Raw genomic sequence first — 12623 nt, forward strand, 5'->3', positions numbered from 1 at the left:
TATGTCCCAAAGCTTGCCTACTTTTTTGCTACACATTCAAAAGTAAATACCTTTTCTTCACAAAAAGAGTACATACTTTTATGGCGTAGTGTAACTTGTGGACGCAGCATATGGCTTTACACGATGGCGATCGCTCTGATTGGTTTTAGGTCCATCCAATTGTGCCCAGAGGCATTTGAGCGACGTCCGTTGGTGACGCCCCTTTGGAAATGAGTTATTAATGAAGCTTTGCCAGACCATAACTCAGTTACTACTGAGAATGCTCTGGTTTTAACCAGGCTATATGAGTGTTGTTTTTCCACATTTATTCCTGTCATCTGGGCACTCCTAAAACACTCTTGTCGACGTCACACAATCAGTGATTAAAGTGACATGAAAAATGACCTGAGGATTTTACTGTGAACAATTCATCCATGCTTTTTATAGCATTTTTAATTACAATCTTTAAGCAAATTGTTGGGGGAAACAGTGCGGTTTGTTGGTTGTCTTCTATTGTTTCTACACTATGCTTGTTTCTCTGTTTGGAGTTATAATATTACTGCGGGTTATTAATTGCCACATGTCACTTAAGAGTTTAAGAGTCATTTAAGAGTAGCTCTAATTTGATGTACACATTTTGCAATAACATTAATCTAAATAAATAAGCTTTTATTCACTTAATTACGCTACATGCTTTCTAATTTATAAATACGTATTTGTCCTATTTAAAATACCTACAAATATATTTTTTACATTCATATAGACCTAAGTTTATTTGCCTCTCTTACAGAACTCTGCACTATTTGATTTCAAAACTCCTACAATTTTCTCCGCACTCCAGTCCAGTCGGGGGCGAAAATACACCGCGAGTTGATTTGTCACGCACCACAAAAGTAAAAGAAGAAGGAGGCTATGAACGCAAACTTGTGTCTGGGCTGTGATCGACTGAATTGGTGAGTAAAAATCATTATTTCCCGACAGGATCTTCATCTGAACGATCTCGATCCCTAAATCCCAAGATCTATCCATGTTTATCCGTGAATAGGACTTAACTAACCATTAAACCAATGCACAGATAAACCAATGCATTATTTTGCATTAAATGCAGGTATCAAATGATTGCATGCAGTTTTGTGTTATTGTAATAATTTTAATATTTGTCGGTTTCGCGTTCTTTAATGTGGCACGACAGATAAACATACGAAATAAACATTAAGCGACATCCACGATTTGAATGATTATATTGCGACAACTTGTCAGAAGAAACAAGTATATAATTATAACGTGGGTTAGTGAAGAACATTGTTTATTCATGATTTTTCATTAATGAGGCTGAAGAAAATTAATAAAGCTTCAAGTTCATGTAGGCTAGTTGCTTTAGTTAGAAAAGGACTAAATTATATAGAGGACTCTGTACACACACAGCAACTGAGGAACCAATTTATCTGCTACTTTCTGGAAGCTTATGCTTTTATAGAAATATTTACAATTATTCAGTAATTCAATTTGTGAATTATTTGAGCTTGTTTAAATCGTGCTTTAAAACGCTAGTTTTATGGACATTTTATTCCATATGGCAGTTAGTTTTCATGGTGACAGGGTTAAAACTTGCATATAACTTTACACAACAAGGGTGAAGTTTTGTTTTGCGATAAAATTGCATTAACGCTAGGGGTGTAACAATATATCATGTCACAATATATCGCAATACAAAAATGCAACAATATGTATCGTGAATAGTTCACCCAAAAAAAAAATTACTAAGTGATAAAATTTTTAAGTTTTCAGAGTTTTAGTGTCAGTACTACATTAAAATATGATATATAATGTTGAATATAATGTATAATAATGCAATAGGGGAATATCTGTGTAAAAAAGTGGCCTACATTATTTTAAATATATCTTGTTTATTGTTAATATATCTGTCAGTGACAGAGAAACATATTCATCTAAAATAATTCTGTATTTTCAGCTTCAGAATTATGAATATTGTTATTCTGGTGTCTCTATTGTCCTGTGCTTTGGGTTTCCAGCAACAAGTCCAAGAATATTCATTTATACACACAATGTAATATCAAATTTATCAGTTTAATAAACAGTACATTTTTTATTAACCTTTTACCATATGTCTTGGGAGTATCGCAATAATATCGTATCGTGAGTTCAGTATCGTGATATGTGTCGAATCGTGACATGAGGGTATCGTTACACCCCTAGTTAACGCACATTGTGACACTGATTAGTTCATCGAGTCTTTCGGGTCCGAGTCCTTCGTTCTTTTGTCAGGTGACCGCTAGGGGTGGCACGGTTCACAAAACCCACGGTTCGGTTCGTATCACGGTTTTAGGGTCTTTTCACCAACAAATGGAAGATTTATCAGAAAACTAATCAGAAGGAAATCACTGGCAACAGCGTGATCGCAAAACTAACATGATAAAAACAACCGTTTGCTGCCATTTTTGTTGTTTACTTGAATATTTAAAACCCAAGCATCGATGTTTTACCACAGGTTTACAATAAAAAGTGATACATTGATCATTATGAATTAATTTGTGTCAAAATTGCACATTAGTCACACAGAAATAAAGTCACTGCGTTTCTCTCAGCATCTGACAGAAGTGTCACCAGCTTTCACACGCGTCTTTCAAAATTAAAGAGACCAGAGAAGTACGTTTGTTGTTGTTTTTTGACTGCACACAATGCGACTCGCTCAAAACGGTCTTGCAACCCACCAGTTGAGAAACATTGACGTAGGCCAGTGGTCGGGAACCGCAAGGTCTCTCACCCTTTACCAACAAACGATCGATAAAAAAATTAAAAACCACATCAACGGAGATCGGCTCTCTGCAGAACAAGCAGCCAATTACAATTCCCTTGTTGTAAAGTCTTCTGAAGTTAATGAAAAGTTTATGATGATAATAATATTCAACAAGTTGTACCGGCTAAAGTGCGTGTTCAGTGCTGTTCGCGAGTGTCACGAGTCCAACTAACCACAGCAATCAACTAACCGCTTACGTTTCTGTGGTAACCTACAGCTCCTGCACTGGGAGTCAAGCAGCTGCAGCTTGTTTAAGGTGATGGCGAAAACCATTTTAGAACAGCAGCGAAAATGTAAAAGTAGGCTATATTAATATATCCTTTTATTGAAACGGGTGATTTGCTGTGCAAAGAGACATTGTGAAACATTTCACCCGCTGGTACTTTCACTTTGCCTAGGGTTGTTCCGATACTAGTATCGCCGATACCAATCAAAATTCTGGCATCGGTATCGGCGAGTACTTGTATCCATGTACCGATCCGACACCATTTTCTTAAACAATATCTAGTTCTGCATGCTAGCTTTGCTTAACGCGGCAAATCGGAGATCAATTCTTCTTCGCTGCTCTAAACAGTGGTTGCTTGTGGCAACACAGGAAGTTGTGCTGTTGCCACAAGCAACCACTGTTTAGAGCAGCGAAGAAGAAATGAAAACGCACACTAGCAGTATGTCCGCTGTTTGGCAGTATTTCAGACTGGACCGTGGACCAACCAACCAGTAAAAACGGCGACATGTCTCATATGGCGTACTGCAATTTCGAGGGGTGGCACAAGAAGCAGCAACTTAATAAAGCATCTGAAGACACGTCACGCCGCAGAACACGATGGTTACATAAACGCAAGGGCAGAGAAGGATGAGCCGCGCCAGAATCAACAATCTCTGGAAGCTTCATTCAAACGAAGAGAAAAGTTTTCAAAAGACAGCCAACGAGCGATAAATATATCCGACAAAATTATTGAGTTTATTGTTCTGGATGACCAGCCGCTGTCAGTCATTGAAAACGATGGATTTCGCCGCTTAACTGAACATTTGGAGCCCGGGTACAGTTTGTCTGGTCGCGAATACATCTCTGAAACGGCGTTCCCTAAGCTATTCGAGACACATTTCATGTAAACTAAAAGATGTGAAAACAATCAGCTTTACTACCGACATCTTTAGTTGAGGTTTATTTATACTCTATTACTGAGGTCTCTTATTTCACTACATTATTATGGCTGCACTTAGTTTAAAGGACTACTTAGATTGAGTATAAGTTACTGTTGCACTTTGTTTTTATTTTACTTTTGTATTTCAAAAATGAAATGCTGTTTATTTAACACAAATTTTTTTCTGGACTTTAAGTTATAAAGAGATTATTTTTCTTATATTATTCATATTAAATTTTTTAGATTCCTAGATTTATTTGTTGCACTGTTTTTTTTTTATAGAGTTATATTGTAAAACTAAAAATACCTTTTTCAGTTTACAGTATTAGATGTGTGGCTGTATTTGAAGTTCTTTTTCACTTAAGAAAAATAAATAATATATTGCTGTGAAATGTATGTCAGATAATAAAAATACTCTAGTTCACTGTGTGTATTTGTTCATGTTTTATTAAGGGATTCGTCTGAAGCACACCATCAAATAATTCTATCAATTCATTCAGGGCTAGTCTGAATTGCAGCTGTATAGACGCACACCCAGGTACTCAGATCAGTACTCGGTATCGGCCGATACCCTGAGTCCAGGTATCGGGAAGGGAAAAAGGGTATCGGAACATCTCTACTTTTGCTGCAGAGAACCTTTATGTCCTATAAATGTTGTATTTTTGATAATCCGTGCAGATTTCAGTTAACGATTCTGTTTAAAGATATTAAAGGGATAGTTCACTTTGAAATTAATTTTTGATATGTTTTAGCTTACCTCAAGGGTATCCAAGATGTAGGTGTCTTTGTTTCCGCAGTAGTTTCAATTTTGATATTTTTAGGTCAAACCGTTCTTGTCTGTCAGTCATATAATGCATGTCGATGGTCACTGGCTCAAAACACAAGCACAGAGTCCAAATTAAAACAATTCCCCACGTCCAAATGAAACAATTCCCCATCATAAGTACACATTGATGGCCTAAGACACGAAACGAGCGGTTTGTGTGAGAAAACGAACAGTATTTATATCGTTGTTATCTCTTGAAAACGTCCAAATGATCTGACGGCGCGGGCGGGTATAGATATATACATAGATGTCGCCTTGGCTATGGTTTCGTTCCAATGAACTGCAGTAGCGAAGGCGACATCTAGTGTATACATCTATACCCGCCAGTGGGCGGGTATAGATATATACACTAGATGTCGCTTGGCTACGGTTTCGTTCCAATGAACTGCAGTAGCCAAGGCGACATCTATGTATATATCTATACCCGCCCGCGCCGTCAGATCATTTGGACGTGTGCTGTGTTCAAGAGATAACAACGATATAAATACTGTTCGTTTTCTCACACAAACCGCTCGTTTCGTGTCTTAGGCCATCAATGTGTACTTATGATGGGGAATTGTTTAATTTGGACGATGGGGAATTGTTTTAATTTGGACTCTGTGCTTGTGTTTTGAGCCAGTGACCATCGACATGCATTATATGACTGACAGACAAGAACGGTTTGACCTAAAAATATCAAAATTGAAACCACTGCGGAAACAAAGACACCTACATCTTGGATGCCCTTGAGGTAAGCTAAAACATATCAAAAATTAATTTGTGAACTAATAAAAAAAGTGAACTATCCCTTTAATAACAAAACATGAATGAATGAGAAAGAAAAGGATGTGGTTTATATTGAAATATTAAAAGCGCGATAAGTCGCGAAAGAGAACTGAATTCTTCTGACAGGATGCTGTGCGCGCGCTCCGAGCGCAACACGGACAAGCACAGTAGCCATAGGGCTTACGTTCCCGTAAACACAGTAGATGCAAGTATTGTGTGCATTCTCTCTCTCTCTCTCTCTCTCTCTCTCTCTCTCTCTCTCTCTCTCACACACACACACACACGAAGAGGATTTATGCTCATCAGTTGGTAACTCAACCTCACAGTGAAAGCCCTGCACAATTAATTCCATATTGCAACTTATTTATTGTTTGCTGAATATTTGTTTGTTTTTAGTTGTCTATGGACCTAATAATTACTACCGTTGAAATTTACTGAAAAAAAAGCACGTCTTTAATAATAATATTATATTATTTTTTTACTGGAAAAATGCATTAACCAAAAATGAAAATTTCAACAAAATGTCATCTTGTTATGAAACCGTGTGTGTGTGTGTAAGCTCTAAACAAATGTAACTTATTTTTTCCTCACAGTGTTTGCTGTTTCACTGTATGTAGAGACCAAAAAAATGATCACTATAAAAAAATTCCATCAGTCGGTATTGATAATTATCACGATAAATGTCAAATCTTTCGTTTAAAGGCAGATTTGTGAGGAAATTGTAGAAACCAGACCATTAATTGTGGTTTTAAACTTCTCTTTATAGTCAGAACATGAGAAACACTTTCCAAACAGGTGAACATCTCACAAATCTGAGGTAGAATGTTTAAACCATTTTTTAATTCTTTACACTTTTCCGGTTATTTTTCCATAACAAAATAAAAATCTTAAATAATTATTTGTATTTCTTAGTTTCTGCATGTGCTAACAGATGATATTGTTTCAGGTCAGGACACAGGTTTGTGTCGCCTAACTTTGACGTGTATATTTAGTACAGTGCGCACTGCAGGCTGCAATATTAATAATATTACTACATGTTTTGTCTCTTAGAAATGCACATTTGACAGTAGCTTGAGTTGACAATAGCAGTAGCTTGATTTAGGATGAAGATGTGAATTCATGTTCATTAACAAAAAAACGGTAACATCTGTAAAAATACATTTTTATATGGTAAAATGTAAATATTCTGACTGTTTGAGTCTATTAAAATGAACCATTGGTCATCCAGATCCCGATAACCACAGTTAAAACACGTGTATAGCACCTCAATACTAGGGCTGAACGATTAATCGCACTTTCCATGTAATCGCACTTAAATCGAGATGGCTTATCGCGATTTTAAAATCGCAAAGGCTGCGATTTATTTTTTATGCGCAGTTTGTCAGTGACGTACGGCTCAGTAAACGCGGCTCCATCTGAAAGCACTGTGAGTTTGAGTCGCTTATAACGTGCATTTGAAAAAACAACACGCGTCAAACATCTTTCCAAACACGAGAATCATTTATGAACCTCGTCCAACAACAGACAACATTTAATAACATGCATTTACTCCAGACTCACTTCATAAGGACAGCTGAGCTCCTCCTTCTGTGAGATGATGTTCTTCTTACACAGAATAAGGCAGTCGTGTGTTTATTAGTCATGTTTAATCAAAGCGTTTCAATCTTCTGTTTATTCAGATACAGCGATAGGGATTTCCTGGAATGATGCGCCGTTATTGTACTTCTGCGGCGGGGCATATTTAGCGTGTTTGCGGTTGCGGTTTTGTTGCGATTAATCGTTCAGCCCTACTCAATACCATGGTAAAATGTAACTATATGGTTCCTATGGTATTAGTATGAAAAACAGTAGCCTAAATACAATTAGTATAAATGCACAAATGCTATAATCACAAAAAAATACTGTAATTATATTCCATAACTCTTTTAATAAATGTATTACATGTCTACATTAATATATAATAAAATTCGATATGAATATCCCACATTTCCATTCACAATACCATGGTGTGGTTAGTGTTACTACAGTAAATATAATGCATTAAAATCATCATGATCTTGTATAGCAGTCGAAACACATCTCTGGAACCGTTTTTATAATTGACTGAGAGCTTTTGTGCTTCTTTAATTTCAGACCTGATGGATGAGAACAACGAGAATGCTCAACTGAAGAACCATCATCATGTCAAACCTGGAGAAAGAGCAGTTTTCAAGAAATCCTTCAGCTGCACTCAGTGTGGAAAGAGTTTAACCACCAAATATATCCTGGAGGTTCACATGAGGATCCACACCGGAGAGAAACCGTTCTCATGCAGTCAGTGTGGGAAAAGATTCACATTCAAGCAAAATCTTCGAGTTCACATGAGAGTTCACACCGGAGAGAAGCTCTTCACGTGCGATTACTGTGGAAAGACTTTCAAATATGAGGGAAATCTCAAGGACCACACGAGGATCCACACCGGAGAGAGACCTTATGCATGCGTTCACTGCGGAAAGAGTTTCACTGATAGAAAAACCTTTAAGATCCACACGAGGATCCACACCGGAGAGCGGCCTTTCGCATGCAGTCAGTGTGAAAAGAGTTTCACGCAGGCGAAATATCTTAAATCACATCTGCGTTCTCACTCCGGAGAGAGACTGTTCAGCTGCGATCAGTGCGGCAAGTCTTTCTTTACATCGTTATCCCTGAAGAAACACCTGAAAGTGCATTTACAGGAAAAGCCGCACTTGTGTTCTTTGTGTGGAAAGAGTTTCACAGAGCTTGGTTCTTTAATGGTACACCAGAAAAGACACGGCGGCGTGAAGAATCACATATGCAGCGAGTGCGGCAAGTCCTTTATCACAAATAGTGAACTAAAAGTGCACCAGAATATCCACACTGGAGAGAAACCGTTCAAGTGTTCACACTGCGACAAGAGATTCAACCAATCAGGAAACCTGAAAACCCACATGAGGATCCACACTGGAGAGAAACCCTTCACATGTGATCAGTGTGGGAAGAGTTTCAGTCAGTTCGCTTCTCTGCTCAGGCATGGAAACACTATTATCTGTAATAAGTTGTAGGGTACAACGGGGCTAAAAGGCTTTTTTCAAAAGGGCGCAGCACTTTCATTAACATCCGCTTTTCAAGATGCACGTGGAAATTTGTCTGATCCTTGACGCGATCGCCGACAGCAGCACAAAGTTGATTCTGTGCTTATTTTATCTAATATTTGATGCTTTTTAAAATGTTGTAGATTTATGTAGCAACTGAAAATCATTTAGTAAAAAAAATCAGGCAGTTAAAGCAAAGTTTTTTCAATAATGGAAGAATATTAAAGGGATAGTTCACCCAAAAATGAAAATTCTGTCAGTATTTACTCACCCTCATGTTCAACCCCGTAAGACCTTCGTTCATCTTCGGAACACAAATTAAGATATTTTTGATGAAATCTGAGAGCTGGATCACTCCTCCATAGGCTTCTAAGACATTATAACTTGCTGGCCCACCTCTCGTTTCTCAGGAGCCGATTACCCTCCTCCCTCCCCGGCTCCACCTCTCGTTTCTCAGGAGCCGATTACCCTCCTCCCTCCCCGGCTCCACCTCTCGTTTCTCAGCAGCTGATTACCCTCCTCCCTCCCCAGCTCCACCTCTCGTTTCTCAGGAGCCGATTACCCTCCTCCCTCCCCGGCTCCACCTCTCGTTTCTCAGGAGCCGATTACCCACCTCCCTCCCCGGCTCCACCTCTCGTTTCTCAGGAGCCGATTACCCCCCTCCCTCCCCGGCTCCGCCTCTCGTTTCTCAGGAGCCGATTACCCCCCTCCCTCCCCGGCTCCACCTCTCGTTTCTCAGGAGCCGATTACCCTCCTCCCTCCCCGGCTCCACCTCTCGTTTCTCAGGAGCCGATTACCCACCTCCCTCCCCGGCTCCACCTCTCGTTTCTCATGAGCCGATTACCCTCCTCCATCCCCAGCTCCTCCTCTCGTTTCTCAGGAGCCGATTACCCTCCTCCATCCCCAGCTCCTCCTCTCGTTTCTCAGGAGCCGATTACCCTCCTCCATCCCCAGCTCCACCTCTCGTTTCTCAGGAGCCGAATACCCTCCTCCCTCCCCAGCTCCACCTCTCGTTTCTCAGGAGCCGATTACCCTCCTCCCTCCCCAGCTCCTCCTTTCGTTTCTCAGGAGCCGATTACCCTCCTCCCTCCCCAGCTCCTCCTCTCGTTTCTCAGGAGCCGATTACCCTCCTCCCTCCCCAGCTCCTCCTCTCGTTTCTCAGGAGCCGATTACCCTCCTCCCTCCCCAGCTCCTCCTCTCGTTTCTCAGGAGCCGATTACCCTCCTCCCTCCCCAGCTCCTCCTCTTGTTTCTCAGGAGCCGATTACCCTCCTCCCTCCCCAGCTCCTCCTCTCGTTTCTCAGGAGCCGATTACCCTCCTCCCTCCCCAGCTCCTCCTCTCGTTTCTCAGGAGCCGATTACCCTTCTCCCTCCCCAGCTCCGCCTCTCGTTTCTCAGGAGCCGATTACCCTCCTCCCTCCCCAGCTCCGCCTCTCGTTTCTCAGGAGCCGATTACCCTCCTCCCTCCCCAGCTCCTCCTCTCGTTTCTCAGGAGCCGATTACCCTCCTCCCTCCCCAGCTCCTCCTCTCGTTTCTCAGGAGCCGATTACCCTCCTCCCTCCCCAGCTCCTCCTCTCGTTTCTCAGGAGCCGATTACCCTCCTCCCTCCCCAGCTCCACCTCTCGTTTCTCAGGAGCCGATTACCCTCCTCCCTCCCCAGCTCCACCTCTTGTTTCTCAGGAGCTGAATACCCGATACCACCCTATATAAGTGGAATCAAGTAAAAGGCGCCGCTGCTTTTGGGGCGAAAGACAATAATTAATATGATAATAAACAGCTGGTAGACTTTTCCATTTGCTGACATGACATTGTTAAATTCAGATGGTAAATATCATATATTCAGTTGGGTGCCCACCTTAGAGATAATCACCATATTAATAATGAAACTATGGTATTTATCGTTACTACTGTAAGTATATATTCAATTATTTTGGGCTCTCCTTCAATGCTTTCTGTATCTTTAATTTTAAAATAATTTTGTTTTCATATTTATATGAATATATATTCTATATTAACATTTTAATGACAGTATATTGAACAAAGATGAATTCTTTTATTTATCAAAATAAACCAAAAATAGTACAAACTTTGCAAAAGTGATTTGTTTTGAATAAGTATTAACTTATATAAATCAAACCATTATTAACAATACTGTGTGTCTTTTACCCCATGCTGGTTTTGCTGAGTGTCTGTGGAGTAAAATGTCTAACTTGCCACCTCATACATTTATAAGATTTTTATACATTTATAAGATTTTTATACAAAATAAACCACTTTTATGCTTAATTTTCACAAAAAAATCTGTTTCTCTATATCTAAATTGTTTTGCACTCATTTATGGGAGTAGTGAAGATGGGAAAGATCCCATTTTTCTTAAGGTGTGCCTTTAGTCCTGTTGTACCGAAAGTATAGTTCATCTTGAATATCAGACGATAACTTCTCACTGGAGTTGTGAGATTCAGATAAACTGAAATGTGGATATTTCCAACAGACCAACATGCTGTGGCTTTGACAAAACCTTGATGGTCCTATGTTTACGAGTGCTGTGTTGTTGGAAGCTGTCCGTGTGAATCTTTTCTGTCAGTGATTAAAGTGACATGAAGTAAAAACTGACTGAATTTGAGTGCATATTACGGTTTCTATTGTGAACAATTCATCCATGCATGTTTTTATAACAATCTCTAATCAAATCCTGTGGGGAAAAGCTGTTGTTTGTTGTTGGTATGATTTCCAGTGATGCTATTATATGCTTGTTTCTCTTATTTTTATTATAATAGTTCTGATAACAACTATTTGCCACGTTTGATTGTGTGTAAAAGTACTATTGAATTGAAATTTGGCTTATAAAAAAAAAAAAAAGTACTCTCGAGGACTAACCTGCAGTATTTTCCATGCTCCAGTCCAGCAAGTGGCGACAGTGCACCATGAGTTGCCACAAAGGTAAAAATGGTAAGTTAAATTTTGATTGTCAACACCAGGGGGGTAATCGAATAGCGTACCACCCCGGGCGCCGCCATTGATTAACAAGCCATCACCTGCTGTTAGCAATCCATTGACTCCCATTCATTTTGGCGTCACTTTGATAGCGAATAACTTTACATCTGAGGTGTTTAAAGACTCCATTTGTCCATTATTTATTTCTAAAGAAACACGAAAATGTATAAAAGGCTCCATTACCTTGTATCTTACGTTATGGCCCCGTAGATGCAGTTTTTGTAAAAATAGGCTAACGATTGCGTCATAACCACGCGACTCTTTGTCGCATAGTAGAGAGATTACCGTATGGACAGGAGGAGAAGCTCGCAATCGGGGGCCGTGGAGGCAAAATAATTCATCAGAATACTTAGCAAAAGTCGCTCCTAGCTCATGGACACCTCCTACTCACACTCTCCGTCTGCAAGTTTCAGAAGGGAATGATTCAGATTTCTCTTGGCACAGCTACTAGAAGACAGACAGGTTGCTCACGTCACATCTACGTCGTCAAGCTCAGTGTGAGTCTGCGCAGTACGCTCAGCCATCAGGAAGTGAGTGCTTCTAATTGACTTCACTTTTCTCCGTTGAATCCAATGGGGTCGCTGTGTCCATTTCTTTTACTGTGTATGAGTAGAAGCCGTTTATATGTTTTACAATTTCTTCAATTCCGTTATAATATAGTAAAATGTTATTTTTCTAATACTTTTAAATAATGTTCAATTTCTTATGTGCTTTATGTTAAAAAGAGTGTTATGTGCATTTATTAAATGAATTATTTTCGCTTGGTATACCAGCGTGATGACGTCATCGCACACTTCAGTGGTTGGCGCATGCCTGTGATGCGCTTCATTCTGAGTAAATACCATAGACTGTAAAAAATTTGGACGTAGTGTCCGTGACGTCACCCGTAGGTTTCTGAAGAGCATTTTTGAAGCCTAAAGTGGGCGGAGCCGGCCGTCGCCATCTTGGCCTTGCGTCACTCCCGGATAACAGAAAATGGGCAATGAGGCGGGGCGTGAGTGAGTG

The 12623-nt window shown here is 39.9% G+C and overlaps 1 protein-coding gene across 1 annotated transcript; it reads left to right on the forward strand.

Annotated features, from left to right (window-relative positions):
* The first annotated feature begins 832 nt into the window (after positions 1-832).
* Positions 833-9020, forward strand: LOC311295385 (uncharacterized protein). Its single transcript, XM_084416731.1, has 2 exons — positions 833-932; positions 7667-9020. Exon 2 carries the CDS (start codon positions 7672-7674, stop codon positions 8593-8595), a length of 924 nt encoding a protein of 307 aa, XP_084272857.1. The 5' UTR covers positions 833-932; positions 7667-7671; the 3' UTR covers positions 8596-9020.
* The last annotated feature ends 3603 nt before the right edge of the window (positions 9021-12623 follow it).

This window comes from Rutilus rutilus (genome assembly GCF_951802725.1).
Source record: "Rutilus rutilus genome assembly, chromosome: 8".
Taxonomy (NCBI): Eukaryota; Metazoa; Chordata; class Actinopteri; order Cypriniformes; family Leuciscidae; genus Rutilus; species Rutilus rutilus.